The sequence below is a fragment of the Callorhinus ursinus genome, unplaced genomic scaffold (assembly GCF_003265705.2).
Source record: "Callorhinus ursinus isolate GAN/ISIS: 27379988/994484 unplaced genomic scaffold, GSC_fseal_2.0 scaffold13, whole genome shotgun sequence".
Taxonomy (NCBI): Eukaryota; Metazoa; Chordata; class Mammalia; order Carnivora; family Otariidae; genus Callorhinus; species Callorhinus ursinus.
This window is the reverse complement of record NW_027397075.1, coordinates 13,742,696-13,759,731: the sequence shown is the minus strand read 5'-3', so window position 1 is coordinate 13,759,731 and position 17,036 is coordinate 13,742,696. Positions and strand designations below refer to the sequence as shown.

Sequence of the window (17,036 nt, the reverse complement as noted above, 5' to 3'; positions counted from 1 at the left end):
AAAACACACCTTACCAAATCACCTTCTGTCACCAGAGAAATCCCTATAATCAGCTGGTTCTCTTGGACGGGTCCCTGCAGCCTCCTGACTGACACAAGGCCCTGGAAATGGCATGTGAACCCCTCGCTGAGGACCCTGACGTCTGGCCGGTAGGGACCGGCTAGCTGGCTGTGGGTTTCCGGCTCCTCACCCATGAGCACAGGTTTGGGGCTCTGTTCGGGCCTGGGCCCATGTTGGCCTGGGGATCCCTGCTCCACCGTGTGGAGGGCCCCACCTATTACTTCCCTTCCTTGGGTCCCAGTTGGCTCATCTGTAAAACGGGGCAAACATTGCTTATTCTCAGTAGGAGCAGACGAGATGGTGGCCCAGCACTTAGCTTGGTGATCGGCCCATGGTAACAAAGAAAGCTCGGGCCGCCTGATCACCGGTGCAGGCCCCGGACTCGGCCAGACCCGCTCCTGGCCCTCCCTCGCCCCTTCCAGGAAGCTGCCTCAGGGAGGCGGAAGGAAGGGACCTGAAAGGGCAGTCAAGCCCACAAAAGGGTTTCCAGCTCAGGGCTCGGCCTGTGGAACCACAAGCCCTTTGTCTGCCGCCTCCTGGTGCCCTTTCCCCAAGAGCTGCTCAAGTCTGAGGGCTTAGCTGGCAGTTCTGGAGGCCCAGCCATCTGCCCCCACCCCTGGCATCCCAGCAGCCCTACGGGGAGTCTCTCCCAGGCCTTGGGGGGAGCTGCTCATCACCCCGGCCACCTCCCAGGGTTGGCTGCCCCTTCCCCTCAGCTAGAAGTGCCGGCGTGGGGAGCGCCCGGCACATCACACGGGGACGAACGCGTCGTGCCCCTGGGTGGGCGCGTTGGATCAAGCTAACAGTGCACGTGGCCGTGAGCTGGGAGACATTTGGGAGAACCAGGGCCAGGTAAGGGGCAGAAGCTGGATGGGAATAATGAGGAGCCCAGGGGCACCCAGAGCCAGGGGAAGGTGTCCCTCCTCTGGCATCTCTATGGCGGGGGAAGCGGGGGGTAATGGGCAACAGCGGCAACAAGGGTCATGCTCAGAATTTGTCCCTGGGATTGAGTCTGGCCTTGGCTGCTAACTCCCTGAGTAACCTCGGGCAAGGTGCTAAACGCATCCGCGGCTGATTCTTCAGCTGTAAGATGGGAATAAAGCAGGGATGTGATGCCCGAGTGAGTGCTGGGACAGCAGGTGTTTTATGAGTCCCTGGATGGTGCAGGTGGGAGGGGACCGTTTTTAGAAGGAACCTAAAAAGAGCTTAGGCAAGTCCACCCAAAGGCGGAAGGAGTGGGGCCTCCTTGCTTGTTTTTCTGCTCTAGGCAGGTGCTTCGGCGTCTTGCCCCCTTGAAGCGCCCATCTCAGGCAGGACCTGTTTGCTCTTTTCCTCCCCACGTGCCCAGGGCTGTTGAGGGCTGGGGGAGCCCCAGTATTTAGGATGTAGTTATACTTTTAAAAATGCATGGTTTGATATTTACTTCAGTAAAAAATTGTTTATCTGAAATCCTGAAATTTGTTTATCTGGTAGCCCTCCTTGAGAGGCGTCTGGGAATATCAGAGCCCGAATGAGCTGGGGTTAGGAGCAGCCTGGAGCTTGGCTGGAAGACCATCGGGCCATCTCTGTCTCTTTTCTGCTGTTCTGTGTTCATCAGTCTTCCTCTCCCACTCGAGAGTGAAGGCTGAGGCTGGACATGGCTGCCCCATGGCTCCTGGGAACATGTGACAACACGGGGCACATGCAGGGCCTGACTTGCCCATCTCTGGCTGAGAATGACTGGTGTATCTTGGGCCAAGGCCCATCTCTAGTCCACCGGGCTCCGTGCAGCTGCCTCAGCCTCACCCAGGTGCGCTGGGAGAGGGGTAGTGGTGAGCGGGTACCCCCTGCAGGTGGAGGGCCCCTGTGAGAAAGATGCCCCCTGCCCCCCGCTTTGAGTCTTGCACCACCGGTAAGGCAGGAGGCCTCTGTCCCGGCAACTGGAACTGAGGGGAAGGGAGTGGTCCTGAGCTCGGGTCTGAGGACAGGTGGACGGAGCGCCTGTCCAGGAGACCGACGTGTGCATTCTGAGTGGGGGTGCCCCAGCCACTGGAGGGCTGTTCCACAAGGGGAAGAGCTGACCACTTCCGAGGGACAAAGCTGGGTAGACAGCAGGAAAGACTTCCTAGCTGGGGGGGGCGTTGGACCTGGGAGGAGGGATGTGGCAGGGCGTGGAGGCCGGGCAGGTGTTGAGGGAGATGGTGGTTTGGGAAGCCCGCCTCCTTCCTGGCATCCAGCAGAGGTTTGGGGCTCCCCACACCCCACAATACGGGGCCTCCAGAGGCCACACGCCGGTGTTGGTGCATGGATGGGCAAGCGCGTCACCGCAGGGGCCACCAGGCGCCTGCCCCGGGCACCTGCGCTGGAGCACCCCCAAGGCACCAGGGCCCCCCCGCCGGCTGCCCAGCCTCAGGCTCCAGAACGCAGCTCCCATCTGCCCCGCTGACGGCCCCATGCAGTCTCTCCTGCCTCTCAGAACCGGCTTCATGTGGGGACTGGCCCCGAAGGAGCTATGACCTCAAGGTCCCGCCCTGGTGACCAGACAGCCGACAATGACCCATGACCCACGTGTGGATGGCCACTCAAGGAGGCCACCTGCTGGGTTCTGACAGGGGCCTGGGTCCCACAGCCCAGAGATCAGGTGACTCCGGGCTGGTACGAAAGGCCAGGCCAGAGCACCCCTGAGTGCTTGTTAAATAAGGGTTCACACACATGAACCCGCATGGTCCCTGTCACCAAGGGGAGTGGGCCCTGGGTGCCCCCAAGCCCCCTCGCCCCAATTTTGGCCCCCTGTGGTGCACTATGCAAGTCTCCACAGTGCCGGGGTGCAGGCAGGGCAGAGGAAGAGGCACGCAGTGCTTGCTGGGGGACCATGCAGGACTTCCTGGGAGCCAGCTCACAAGCCAGGGACTGTGCTTTGCAATCAGTGGGTACGACTGCCCTGAGCTGGCCCCTTACCCACCTCTTCCTCCTCTTCCTCGGTTCCCCACCCGTCCTCCTCTCTTCCTGTCTGATCCTGGCCAAGAGGCAATGACTGCTCTCCCTCTTCAAGCCGACACTGTCCCATTTCTGACCATCCTCATGGCCATACGGGGTGGGGGGCATTGGGAGGTGGGGGGGTCCCCCCTTGAAGCTGCCCGCCTATGAAAGTGGTCAGGAGTCTCATACTGAAAACAGGTTTTTCTGTTAGCAGTCCAGGGGCAAGAAGTGATACACCGGAGCTCACCCTTGGGCCCTGGGGAGCAGCCCCCCAGCTTTTCTACGACGCCGGAGGAAAACAGCCAGATGCGCTCATCACAACGTGTCCTCACGTGTGTTCTCCAAATACCCTTTACTACGACAGATCACGTGGCACGTCTGAAAACACCCATAATTTTGAAGTTGGGGCAAGTGTGAATTTCAGGATATTTGGGACAATTGTCATCATCAAGGTCACGGGCACTGCTGATGAGCTGGGTGAGGTCACACTCACATGTGAAGGAAACACAAAATTTCCAGTAGAAAACAATGAAAATAAACAGGTGACTTTTTCCCCCCCAGCCAAGTTCGTGGATTCTCTGAAAGTTGCCCACGGACCCCAGGTGAAAACCACAAAATGGGTCCCAACCAGCATTTAAAGGATAAGAAGCAGAACAGAGAAAAATGTCAGCATATGTCTGGGGTTCCCAGCCCAAGCAAACCCCAGCCTTCCCTCTTGCTGCTGTGTGACCCAGGCCAAGCCGCTGAGCTCTCTGTGCCTCAGTTTGCTCGTTTTCCAGATAGGAGCCACTGAAGGCCCGTGCCCACAGGGCAGTTCAGGTGCAGCTGGACCTGGCACCCCGCACCAGCAGCCAGCATTTGGCTGTGTGCATGCTCGGTGGCAGGGTGCAGAACACATCTGCCTGCGGTCACTGCCCCAGTGTTTGCAAGCCTCGTCGCTAGAGGTCCCTGGGACTCAGATTTCAGGCTCGGGATGGGGCTACAAAGAACGGGCAAGGTCTCGGGTCTGCATTAATTCCCCAGGCTGCTATCACAAATTACACCTCCTGGAGCCCTGTCTTCAGCTGCCTCTGGCCCTCGCCTTTGCCCATGCTGGTCGCTCTGCCCAGTGTGCCCTCCTTCCCTTGTCTCTACTGGACTAGGTCTCCCTCTGCCTTCAGGCCCAGATACTGCCTCCTTCAGAAAGGCTTCTGTGCAGCACAGCCCCGTCGCCCTGCCTCTACGCAGGTGCCCACACACGATGCCCTACGTGTGTCCCCGTCAATGCAGAGGCCACCACCTGCTTCTGCCTCTGCCCCCTACAGGGTGCCCTTCAGCTGGACACCTGGCCTTTTTTAACCGTGAGTGGCTGGGGGAACCCAGGCCCCGGCAGATGTGTGCTGAGCGAGCGAGGAAGTGAATGGCTGGGCTTCCCTGAGGCCTGTCACATACTCAGAGAAGACCAGGACGGAGCCTGGGCAGTCAGAGGCCAGCTGGATGGGCTTGGGGGAGGGGCGGGGTGGAAGGTGACCTTGGAGCCCAGACTCCTCAAAGATGCAAGATCTTTGAGGCCCAAGATCTGCCCAGGCAGAATCCCCGAGGCCTGGGGCATGGGACCCGCTCCTTCCTCACCCTGCACCTCCACCCCAGAGGCCTTGTCCCCTCCCACCCCAGCTGGGAAAGCTTTGGTCACACCCTGGACCTAAGAACCACACCTGGACACACCATTCTTGCAGAAGCTTTATTTATTGGCGGATTCCAATTGGAGGCTCAGACTCAGCTATTCTCAGCCCCCTTGGCTCAGCTGGAGTCTGTCATGTCTCTAGTACAGTTAGTTGGTTGTTCAGTGGTCCACTCCTCATCCTCTAGAGGGTAGTCCCACTGAAAGCAGAGGCCCGAAAGGCCTAAAAGCTTATGCTGGCCACAGATTCCCGTGAGTACCTTCCCGTCCTTATCGGGGAAGACGATGAAGGTGTTGCCACTTTCCCTTCCAAACATGGCATAGCGCCCTTGATCTGTGGCTATGATCAGGAACCGGATAAACACTCTGTAGGAGCCATAGATCATTTGGATGTGTTCTCCGGGCTGCAGGATGAATTCCTGGGTAGTCCCACCTGGGGCACCGAACACTGTGCTCCAGGACACGCCACATCTCACCTGGATACTGGGACACGGGAAGAGTTGGAGGCCCAGAGTCAGGCTGACCCACCACGCCCCGGGCGCTCGATCCCCCTACAAGGACAGCAGTCCTGTCACGATAAGTCAGCGGCCCCACCCCATGGACAGAGGTGCTGCTCTCAGACCCCCGCTCTGATGCTTTTGGGCTCTGTGAGCTTGGGCTCATTACCCAGCCGCTCCAGGCCTCAGTTTCCTTATCTGAAAAGTGGGAGTGGTTTGGGGGGGCAGGCAGCGAGATCATTTGTAAGGGGACCCTCAGGTGATGCCGGCCGCTCTCGATGTGCACAGTGGGGAGCTGTCACCAGCCCAGCTTGGACTTTGAGCCCCAGCTACCGGCGAGACCAGGTCACAGGCCTTAGAAGCAGGTGACTCCCACGGTGACCTGGGGGAGTTCCACTAGCTCTGCTCATCGGGGCTTCCCTTTTCCCCCACACGCCTCCTCCCCCCGGCCCTGGCCACTGTGTCCCATTAGCCACCTGCTGCCCTCCCCAGGACCCTGGGCATGCAGAGCACAGGTCCGCCCAGGCCTGGAGCTGCGGCCGGGCTCTCTGCCTCCATACATGTCTGCTGACTGGTGTTCTGCCTGCAGTCCTTTCTGACCTCACTGCCTTTCCTCTGACCCTCCCCCGGACAGACCGCCCCCTGGGTTCCCCATCGGACATCAGGGACTGAGAGGCTGTTTGGGGTTGAAGGGAGAGAGGAAGGAGAAGCGTCATCTACCCCCCTTCTTAGGTCAGCCCAGGAAGCCAGGCAGGACTTGCAGACAGAACGGGAGGGGCTGGTGGGCCTGGGAGGATGCGCAAGGACAGGGACAAACAGGAAGGTGGTGGCTGATGGCTCCAGAACTCCCAGGATCATTGGGAGCCCAGTGCAGGTACAAGGGGACGAGGTGCGAAGACCCCCGGTTCCCGAGGCTGTGGCAACAGGGCTCCAGGCCCCGCTCCTACTCACCTCTTTACCAGGCCCAGGAGATCCACAGCCACCCGGATTCCGGTGATTTCACAGTTTCTGGAGGTGCTGAAATATTTGCCTCCTCCTTGCCCGTACATCTCTAGATGGACAAGGGGACCCGGTGGGGAAGAGAAGAGCACCACAGGCTGAGGTGGAGCGTATCCCTGCCCCGAACTAGATGTGGCCCTCCAGGCAGCCGGCGCGGTCCCAGGACTGGAGTCGGTCTGCGGCGAGGGGTGAGCGTGGCCCCCCGGGGAACAGGCTGGGGCAGGGGTGAGTGTGGCCCCCCGGGGAACAGGCTGGGGCAGGGGTGAGCGTGGCCCCCCGGGGAACAGGCTGGGGCGGGGGTGAGCGTGGCCCCCCGGGGTGGGGGGCAGACCCAGCCAGACTTACGCTGTGCCCAGCAGGTGGTGCTCCACAGGAGGGTGAAAGCCAGCCACAGCAGCATGGCCTCTGAATGGTGAGTCCCAAGGCTCCTGGAGGGAAGAGGGCAGGCCACTGACTCTGAGGGGACCCCCGTCGGACCTCACCAGGCCCCTTCATGGGAGGGGAGTGCCGCCCATACCTGTCCACGAGAGTCCGTCGCCCAGTCCTGGTGGTGCACTGTCTTGTGCCTGGGTGCTCTCCACCTGGCCCTTTATACCCACCCCATCCCCTTGGGCCCCCATCCAGAAGGAAGGAACGAGGGCCACCAGGGGAACAGGAAGGAATGGTGGTCAGGCTCTTCCTGGGGGAATCCCAGAGGCATCCTGGAGGAAGCTCCCGGATGCACTGTGTTTATTGTCTTGGCCTCATGGCCTACACAAACAAAATGGGACAGTGACAAGCATTTCTCTGCCACCTCCAGGTCTCTCTCCTCAGCATCTGGACTAGAATGGGGGGCTACTGGGAGTCCCCCCAGGTTGGCCAGACAGGTCTCCACCCAACGGGGAGCTACAGGCCGGGTGCCCACAGGGGCTCCTGCCTTGTGCACAACCGGGCCCAGGACCTTATTCAGGCCCGTATGGAGCTTGGTGTCTTGTGGGCTTCCGGGAGCTCAGGCCGACCCTCAGAGAGAGCTGGACTATGTGGCCGGCGCCAGGTTTAAGAGACACCAGGGGCTGGCCCCCCATGCTGTGTCACTTGGAAGACAGTGACAATCTTTGCTTTGTGCCCGGAGCAGATGTAGCTGGGACAGGCCGGCCTCAATGGGCCTTGGGATGACCCGGGCACAGAGGATCGGGGAGAGGGCGATTCTCTAGGCCAGTGCCTCTGGGGGCTCCTGGGGTCAGGCCTAGGGGTCAGACTTACGTGGGAGGTAACGGGGTACTTCTCAAGGGCTGCAGGTCTGAGACCCCTGCTGGTGCTGCCGCTGGATCTAGACTGGGTCCAAATCTTGGCTTCCCTGCGTGTGAGTCATACTGTCCGGGGAGCTCCCACCACCCCAACAGATGGTTGGGTCATCTGTTGTCCGCAAGCTGGGATACAGCCTCCTCGTGGGCGTTATGAGAATTCAGGGATCCTTCTCCTGCAAGGGCCTGAGCACCCAGGTCTCACCCGTGCTGCCAGGTGGGCAAGGTGGTTCTGGGCCGTGTCCTTCGAAATTGCAAAAGATTGGAAACAGCACACTTGTCCATTTGGGGGGCAGTGTCGGCAGCGCCAGGGAATGCTCTGTGGGCGCAAGGAAGGAGGGATGCATGGCCCAGGAGCCAGGCTAGGTGTTCAGGAAGGTCCCATCTGGTCACAAGAAGAGGGTGCAGAGAACGGCCTCCTGTGCGCACCGACCCACTCTGGAAGCACTGGCTCACCTACTGGTTTCATTGGGATGGCAGTGTTGGGGGACTGGGGATGGGGTGGAGGCCCTGTCTACACCCCGCCGAGGTACCTGGGCCAAGGGTTAGCAGAACCCCGGGGAGCACCCCACCCCCACACATTGTAGCACAGCCCGTGAGCTGAGAACACTTCTTACAGTTCTCAGTGGTTAGAAACAATTCAAAAGAATAGCACTTTGTGACACATGAAAATCCTGTGAAACTCCAGTGGCATTGCCCATAGATAGTGTTCCAGGCACACAGCCAAACCCATTCATGTCACCCTCACAGAGCTGAGCAATTGTGACAGACACTTTGTGACCCAGAAAACCTGCCTCGTGTATCCTCTGGCCCTTAACCCACAAAGTCAGCGATCCTGGAGCCTCCTTGGTCCCCACTCTGGAAGAGAGGCAGCCTGTCCCCAGCATTTACCAGCCAGCCCTCCATGGGGAGAGCACAGAACTGCTTTGGACATGGCCCTTCCTTCCTGGCCTGCGCTGGTCTCTCTGGAGAGGCCTCTTAGGGCTCAAGCACCCCTACTGACTCATGTTGAAAGCTAAGGGCTCCCCACCTGGCCTCCTAATGCTCCTAGCCCCTCCCAGAAGGTCTCGGGCCCACTGAGGGAAGGGGCAGGGGCAGCCGAACCCCTCCAGAGGCCCCAGAGCCTCCTGTGGGGTGGAGGTGGCAGAGGCCTTGGCAGGCGCGGCTCTGGAGGAAGGGCCTGGAGGCCACACAAAGGGGGCTCTGTTCCTGACCCTCCTCAACCGCTGGGCAATTTTGCAGGTGTTGCTGCCAACTCAAATGCCTTCTTCCTAGTGCCAGGCTGGCTGGGCTTGGCAACCAGAAGGAGGGCCTGTGTGAATCGGAACTCCAGGGAACACTACCTGGGGTGGGTAGAACCCCGGGGAGCACTACCTGGGGGACAGAACCCCGGAGAGCACTACCTGGTGGGTAGAACCCCCAGAAGCACTATCTGGGGGGCAGAACCCTGGGGAGCACTACCTGGTGGGTAGAACCCCGGGGAGCACTACCTGGTGGGTAGAACCCTGGGGAGCACTACCTGGGGGGGGTGGCTGCAAGAAGAGCCAGTTGCTGCCTAGATGACGGGGGTGCCAGGACGTGCCCAAAAGCACACACAAGGTGCATTTTCAGAGGGCAGGAGTATGGTTCTAGCAGAGGCACCTGCACACACACATGCATCCTCAAGCATGCACAGCTGCCCAGCTGCCCCGACACACAGGGCCTTGCACATGACCTGCATGGATGTACACTCATGCACACCTGCATAGGGGCCCCTTCAGGAGCCCTGCCCCCTCATCCTCCCTGGACCAGTGCTGGCCCTGGGGAGACTCAACACAGACCCTTTGTCCCTCAGGATGAGCGCTCCCCAGGAGGGGATTTGCGAGGCCTTAATCCCCCCATGGGGCTCGGCCCAGATCTCACTCTGCCAGGAGCTGGAACAATGCAGCCTTCTCCCAGCAGAGGTGAGGGGCTGGGTCAGGTCTCCCTGCTCGCTGGATGTGGGCTTTCAGGAGACCCCTCTGTGCTCTGCAGCCTGCGGCACAACAGACGAGGGCCTTGAATTCTCACTGATGCCACGCTCTAAGCTAAGCATTTTCCCCCACTTCTCCCCAGAGAAATGCAACACCTATTTTGGAAAATCGGGACACCCAACCACAGATTTTGTCTAATCTTTTATGTAATTAAAATCCCACGGGGTGCCTGGTTGGCTCAGTCGGTTAAGCATCTGCCTTCGGCTCAGGTCATGATCCCAGGGTCCTGGGATCGAGCCCCGCATCGGGCTCCCTGCTCAGTGGGAAGCCTGCTTCTCCCTCTCCCTCTGCTCCGCTCTCTGCTCGTGCTCTCTTGCTCAAATAAATAAATCTTTATTCAGCCCAAAGTCTCTAAAGGAGAACATTTCCTTGCTTCTTCCAGTCTCTGGTGGCTGTCTGCCGGCCTGGGCGCTTCTCAGCTCGTAGCTACACCCCTGCAATCTCTCCTCCTCCCTCACCTGCGCTGCTCCCCGTCTGTGGCTTCTCTTTTCCTGTCTCTGTAAGGACAGATGGTGTTGCATTTATGGCCCGTTCTATCCAGGAGCGCCTCGAGATCCCTACCTTAATTACATCTGCAAAGACCCTCATTCCAAATAAGGTTCCATCAGAGGTTCTGAGAGGACATATCCTTTGGGGGGGCGGCCACAGTCTAACCCACTACAGGGCATTACCCAGCCAGCCCGAGGCTCGGCTGGGAGCCTCTCCTGAACCCCAGAACCACCATGTCCCACCTCCAAGTGTCCAGAACCCCATCTCCAGGCCCACTGAAGCCCCAGCCACATCACCTCGTGCCTCTCTGCTTTGAGAAGCCCACCGCATAGCTGGGGTCCAACACTTTTAGAGAAGGATTACCTTTGTAAACGTCTCCTTGTTCCCTGGAGTTCGGAGGCATGTGTGTCCGGGCCCCCACCCTGACCCACACCCTACCCATCCTTCCACCTGCCTGTCCTAGAACCTGCCTTTCCAAACAGACTTCTGAAACAATATTCAAACAAAACTACGGTTACTTCCAGGTAAGGGGATTTAGGACATTTTTCTCTTCCTCCCCTGTCTTTTTCTATATTGCCTTGACTTATTTTTTTTGGTTAAGACTGTACCACTTTTACAAACTGAGAAGTGTTTTGTTTGTTTGTTTGTTTGTTTGTTTTTAAGATTTTATTTATTTGGCAGAGAGCATAAGCAGGGGGAGCAGAAGGCTGAAAGAGACGGAGAAGCAGGCTCCCCGCTGAACAGGGAGCCAGATGGGGACCCCATCCCAGGACCCCGGGGTCATGACCTGAGCCGAAGGCAGACGCCTAACTGACTGAGCCCCCCACACCTCTGAGAGGTGTTTTTTTAACCTGTAAGTTTATAAAGGATATAAAAGTGGACACCCTCTGGGTCAAAACAGGGTGGGAGGTGGATCCCTCTTCCTTTGTTGGAGGAGTGTACTGGAGTCCTCCTCGTGGTTTAAACTCCTTTGAAAACATGAAGCCCATTTGACTAAAGCACTGCACTCATAGAAACATTAGCTGAAGAAATGATTAGGAACAGGTGCCGAGATTTATAAGATTACAGGAAGATGTCGTATTTTTTTTCTTTTTTAAGTAGGCTGCACGCCCAGTGCGGAGCCCAACGTGGGGCTCGAATTCACAATCCTGAGATCAAGACCTGAGCTGGGATCAAGATAAGTCAGACGCTTAACCAACGAGCCCCCCAGGCGCCCCAAAAATGTCATTTGTAATGACATTTGTCAACAACCTAAATGTCCAATGTTCAGAAATTGGTTCAAAGTTGGGTTCTGGTGATCTTTAACAGCTTCTTCTTTATGCTCCTTTTGCGGACTTGTATTTTCTAAGGAGAATGCATTATTTTTAGAATCACCACCGTGAGGCTATTTTTACGTTACAAACAAGTCTGGCTCTGCAACAGAACCACTTCGCCCATTATCTTAAACAGCTGTCCGGAGCAGCAATGTCTGTCAGGCTGGGAATGAGCCGCCCCGGGCAGGGTGTATGCAAATTCTTCAAGCGACCACACAGTTCTTGCATGCAAAGGAGACCAGCCTGCGGGGTGGGCAGACCTGTGGTTGCGTGGCTCTGCACCTGGCCATCAGACTCCATAAGGGAGAGACCCCCTGGGGGTGTAGAGAAGGGATCCCACAGACACAGAACGGGGCTAATGGCAAAGGGGAAGCGGTGGGCCGGCCAGGGTCCTCATCCCATGCAAATAAGTATGGGGAAATAAACATTGTTTCAGTCCCCTTAACTCACCTGCATGTTCAGGTACCTGCTTATTTAGCAAACATCCATCGAGGGACCAAGCACCTGTGCCCTCCGCTCCCCTCTAGAGGAGCCCCTGGGCAGCTTGGGCAGGGAGCCTGCAGCTCAGCAGTGCCCCCTTGTGTCAGAGGGGGGCACACAGCAGAGAAAGGTGCTGAAAGATCTGAGATTTTACTGAAGAAAAATCCACCCCAGGAGATGGAGGGTATCAGATCAGGGAGGAACTGAGGGAATTTCCGGGCCCCGGCTTGGCTCTGGAGACGTGGGGCAGTGTCTTACAAGTCTCTTGTGAAATTCTCCCAAAACGAGGGTTCCATGGTCAGGTCAGTTTGGGGAACGCTGGCTAATTGTGGACCTTGGGTTTGCTGCCCTCACCCCTAACGCTCCTGATTGTCCTTTTTCTCTTCTTTCCAGGAGTAGAAACGGGACTTCAATGCCTTATTTCTACCATTTTGCCATCTTTTATTTATTCTTCCTTGCATCCGTCCCCTCGTCCGCCCTCATCCTAGATCACCGCTCCTACTGCTTCTTCTGATTCCTTCCAGGTTTCAGGACCCCTGGGATGACACCGGTTGCACCTGGGCAACCAGGATAATCTCCCCATGTCACGCCACTGGCTCAGCCACGTCTGCAGCGTGTCTTTTGCCATACAGAGTGACATACTCAGTCTCCGGAGATCTGGACGCTGACATCCTTGGGCTCTGTTCTGTTCCCCACCGCAGGGACCTCCCTCAGGAAGGGCAGGCGGGAGGTCACCTTCGTAAGCCGTCCTGCCTGAGAATGACATCATGTTGCCCTCCCACGTGACTGGCTGTTAGCGGGTCTAGAATTCAAAAACCAAAATGACTTTTTCTCAGATAATCTTGGAAGACCCTGCAGCACCACCTTCTAGCTCCTATTCCAGAATCTTGGTAGCATTCTATTGTTGCGTTTGTCCATGGAAGTGGCAGGCAGGAGGCCTGAATCTGCATCCACAGAGCTTCCATATGCCTGAGAAAATGTCACTTGTCCACACACCCAACCAACCGGATTCTTGTTTGGTTTTTAAATACACTTACTGGTTTTGTTTTCTGATTACAGCACGATAGGAAAGGGGTAGCGAAGGAAATCTGGAAAAGGCTAAAAGCGATGGTAATCGCCTAGATGGCCATCACCCGGAGGTGACAAGTGTTGATGCTCTGGTGTGTCCCTAGTCGCACCCAACTCTGCACATGCTACAAGATACAGGAAGCTCTGGACTGTGGTTACAATCAGAACCCGTCAGAAATACTTTACTTTCTCCATAATTATTCTTGTTTACATAAGGGAAGTAATAAATCTTAGTGGCTACCTAAAATATCTGTTCTGGCTTCTACAACTTTTTGGAGAATAAGAAAAAGACAGGAAAAGGAAAAATACATTGTTGGCACCACCCACAATATAAGTGAAAAATAATCATGAGTCTAATGTGCTAACATTTACTCTATAAAAACTATGCTTAAAAAGTTTTGACTCCAGGGGCTCCCGGGTGGCACAGTCGGTTAAGCATCCGACTCTTGATCTCAGCTCAGGTCTTGATCTCAGGGTTGTGAGTTCAAGGCCCATATTGGGCTCCACACTGGTCGTGGAGTCTATGAAAGAAAAGAAAAGAAAACAAAAGAAAAGAAAAGAAAAGAAAAGAAAAGAAAAAAGAAAAAAGAAAGGAAAAGAAAAGAAAAAAATCTTGACTCCAAAGTAAAGATGTCTTCGGAGATGAAAGTTGCAGGTTTAACTCTCTCCATGGACTCATCACAAGGGAAGGCCCCTCTTGTGGCTGCTGGGAAAACACGCGATGGGACGTCGGTCACTTACGGTCTGGTGACCCCCCACCCAGCCTCCATCTTCCTCACCAGACAGGCCTGCCACGTCCCCACCATGCACGTCCTCCCCAGCAGTCAGAGCGACTCCAGCTGTCAACAGCATGGTGGCACTCCCTGATCCAGCTGTGGAGGGATAAGCAATTCCACTGGCCACCGGCTCAGGCCCACTGGTCAGTGACCGGGTCGCAGCAGCGGCTGGTGCAGGGCATGCGAGCCCAGGCGCACAAGGCCACTCTCGGTGGCAGGGTCGTGTCCTCCAGGAAGACAGCTGGGAACGTGAATGCCGAAGGGGGTGGGGACGGGGGTGGAGGGGCGATGAGCCCCGAGTGGTCTGCCTGAAGCTGCCAGTTCCCTTCCCAGGACAGCTGAGAGCACTCACAATCTCCGACGTATCTGGGGAGAACAAAGGCGGGGGACACCATGGGGTGAAGGAACCAGGGACCCAGCGCTGCTCCACGATGACCCCCTGGGGCTCCCTTCCACCCTGGGCCCTGAAACGTCCAGCGTGGCCTGCGCCACAGGAAGGGGTGGCCACACCTCCTGGAGCCCGTCACTGATCCCGGGCGGGGCTGTGGCGTGTCTCCACCGTGAGGGGCACAGGGCTGGGTGGTCACTGCTGGACCAGCGCAGGCTCCGGGACTGCCCACGCAGGAAGGTACGGCCACGGCCGGTTAGTGACAAAGGGAGAGCTGGCCTGAAGGACCCTGCTGGGTGTGATGAGCGGATGACAGAGTGGAGGGAGCGACGTCTCAGCTGAGGCTTGGAGGAGAGCGGGGCTCAACCAAGAAAAGGGGGAACATTCTAGACCAAGGAAACGGCACCTGCAAGGACCCCAAGTCAGGCCAGAGCCGGTCACACAGGCGCCATGTAAGTGTGGGGGAGCCTCATGAGGGGTGAGGGGTGACAGGAGGTGGCAGGGTTCCTGCAGGGGTGGGGTGCCCGGCCTGGCCAGGAGCCCGGGAGCACCGGGAAACTGCTGGCCCTGCTGCGTGTGGCGTGGGGGAGGGCAGGAAGGAAACAAACGGGGCACCTGCACCTGACGCAGCGGTGGCCTCTGAGGGAGCTGGTGAGATAGGGAGCAGATGGGGCCTCCCGCCTGGCGGGGAGGACTTTGGTCTTGTTTCTGGCAGCCCACCAGCGTCCGACCACCCCCCACCCCGTTTGGGGAAGCAGAACCCCGTTCCAGCCTTCCTCCCAGGATCACAGGTGAGCAGAAAGGGTTGCTTTGTGGGTGCCAAGGCACGCCGCTGTGGTTTCTCATGGGCTCCAGCAGGACTGTGCCTCAGTTGCCCGCAGCGGGAACCTCCTCACTGGGGCTTCCTGGTATCACCTCCCAAATCAACTTCCCACACGCCAGTCCTGGTCCCAGGTTGGCCTCGGGGATGGAGGTCGGACCAGGAGTGTCTGGTGGGGGCGCCCCGAGCACCGGGGGGTTCAGGACATTTCCTCCCGGCATCCCTGTTCATCTCCCCAGGGGCTACTAATGTCCTCCCATAAATTATCTTTCTGACTCAACTAACCGGTGGGGGTCCTGTGGTTTGCCCCCCAAACCTGAATAGTCCGGACCGCTGGAGCAAGACTTAGGAGTTAGGGAGTGCTGCTGGGGTGACTGGGGGTCCAGGGAGCCCCCCGGGGCCGCAGAAACCTCCGCAAGGCACAGACTCCAACATGCAAACATGTTTATTAGCAAAGGAACACAGGGAGACGGGGCCTGGCTTAGCAGATGGCCCCACTCTCCTGGGCTCTGCAGGGCTCAGGCCAGCTGCAGGAGGGAGGCAGGCCAGAGCAGAGGGAGGAGGAGCGCGGGCCGGCAGGGGGCTGGCCTGGGAACACCGTGGCTGTGAGCCAACAGCATCCGGATCCAGTTGAAGTGCCTACTGACGTTGGTGTAGACACCCGGCCGGTTGGGCCTCCCGCAGCCTGATCCCCAGCTCACGATTCCAACCTGAATCCACAGCCCTTTCTTTTCACAGGCCAGGGGTCCACCTGAGTCACCCTGGGGAGCAGCGCGGGTGAGCCAGGCCTGGGGCGGGGCCCGAGGGGCCAGGGGAGAGGCGGGGACAGCAGGAGGGGCTGTGGAGCTGGGCAGACTGGGTGCAAATCCCACCCCCCACCCCGGAAGTGAACAAGCCTCAGTTTCTGCGTCTGCAAAGTGGGGCAATAGTGTCTACCCTCTGGGGTGGACACAAGGACCAAATGAGGTGCAGGGATACAGGTGACTCTCAGGCCTGGGGCTGGGGTGGGGGGCTGCCAGGCCCCAGAAGCCCCTGGTTGGGCTGGGGAGGGACACTCACAAAGCAGGCGTCCTTGCCACCTTGGACATGGCCGGCACAAATCATGTCTCCCCAGATGTCAAGGCGGAAAGTAGGCTGTGTGTAGAGGTAGTTACAGATGGCAGTGTTTATGATGCCGACCTGCACTTCCTGGAGGATGTAGGGGGATGGCAGCACTGCAGGGGGGGGCAGAGAAAGATGGCCCCCTGAGCCTCTCCTCTGTCATCTGGTAGGGAGGAACAGCACAGGCTACGAGCTGGGGGAGAGGGTCCCTGGGGCCAGCACCCAGCACACTGTGGGTGACGGCGCGCTGCCAGAGCCCGTTCCTGAGATCTGGCGTTGCCCCCACCCCAGCCCCCAGCAGGCAGAGGGCAGCCCTCCAGAGCCAGCCAGCAGCCCGCGCAGAGGCCCAGGGGGCAGGGCCCGCACAGCCGAGCCGCGGGAGGCTCAGGGGCCTGAGCAGCTGGGGCAGCCCGCGGCTTTCCTCTCCTCACCCAGCCAGGGGCTTCCAGAGCAGCAGGATGAGCTCTCAGGGCTCCGGGCCTTCGGAGGACACAGCGCCACCATGACCCTCCTCCAGGTAAGGAAAGATTCGGGGGAGGACTGTCCTTCCCGTCCCACCGCCCCCCCGGCCCCCCGCAGAGCACCAGGGAAGTGCCCGAACCCGCTGTGAACCCAAATCCGTCCAATTCCTCAGGCTCGGCCCGAGCCGTAGCTGAGCCAGGGGCCAGCCACAAGGCTAACCCCCAGAGCCGCCGTGTGGGTAGAGCCTGCTGTCAGCCCCGCACTCTCCACCCTCCCGCATGAACCGCTTCAACCCTCCAAGCCGCCCTAGCAGGTGGGAGCGATCATGGCCCCGAGCTACACACGAGGCGGCCGAGGCACAGCGCTGCTAGATGCCTTGCCCCAGGTCTCCGAGCCAGCACGTGGCCGAGCTAAGCTTTACACCCGCAAGACGGTAGGGTCCAGAAGTCACCTTCTACCTGCCAGAATGAGGGGGAGCCTGGGGCTGGACGGGACTACCTGTCGGCCGGGGGTCAGGGTGTTTGCTGACTGGGCCCCTTGGCTCACACCCATTCGGCCCTTTGGGCCAGGAGAGTTCTGTGGTAGGGACACTTTATCCAGCCCCTTGCAGGAAACGGAAAAGACCCCAACTCTAGAGGAAGGCAGGGCTAGTGTTGATTTAGTGTTGATT

At 58.5% G+C, this 17,036-nt stretch overlaps 2 protein-coding genes across 3 annotated transcripts in view; both read right to left on the bottom strand.

Annotated features, from left to right (window-relative positions):
- Positions 1-4,739: 4,739 nt before the first annotated feature.
- Positions 4,740-6,849, bottom strand: ZG16B (zymogen granule protein 16B). The gene is made up of 4 exons (XM_025877298.2): positions 6,692-6,849; positions 6,520-6,602; positions 6,127-6,226; positions 4,740-5,161 (listed from the first exon to the last, which is right to left on the bottom strand). The coding sequence occupies exons 2-4, from the start codon at positions 6,572-6,574 to the stop codon at positions 4,798-4,800; spliced, it is 519 nt and encodes a 172-aa protein (XP_025733083.1). The 5' UTR covers positions 6,575-6,602; positions 6,692-6,849; the 3' UTR covers positions 4,740-4,797.
- Positions 6,850-15,243: 8,394 nt separating this feature from the next.
- LOC112828208 (testisin-like) overlaps positions 15,244-17,036 on the bottom strand; it is a 4,373-nt gene continuing 2,580 nt past the window's right edge. For both annotated transcript variants that reach the window (XM_025877121.2, XM_025877122.2), the window contains 2 exons: positions 15,863-16,017; positions 15,244-15,564 (listed from right to left, as the gene is read on the bottom strand). In XM_025877121.2, coding sequence (XP_025732906.1) covers positions 15,322-15,564; positions 15,863-16,017 — 398 coding nt within the window. In that variant the 3' untranslated portion in view covers positions 15,244-15,321. The remainder of the gene's footprint in view (positions 15,565-15,862; positions 16,018-17,036) is intronic.

Bases quoted from the DNA above. Each gene is read 5' to 3' on its own strand.
- ZG16B (XM_025877298.2), bottom strand. From the start codon at position 6,574: ATGCTGCTGTGGCTGGCTTTCACCCTCCTGTGGAGCACCACCTGCTGG. The intron at 6,227-6,519 runs GTAAGTCTGGCT...TTGTCCATCTAG, and splicing joins CACCACCTGCTGGGCACAGC to AGATGTACGGGCAAGGAGGA. The intron at 5,162-6,126 runs GTGAGTAGGAGC...CCCGTGTCCCAG, and splicing joins CTCCTGGGCCTGGTAAAGAG to TATCCAGGTGAGATGTGGCG.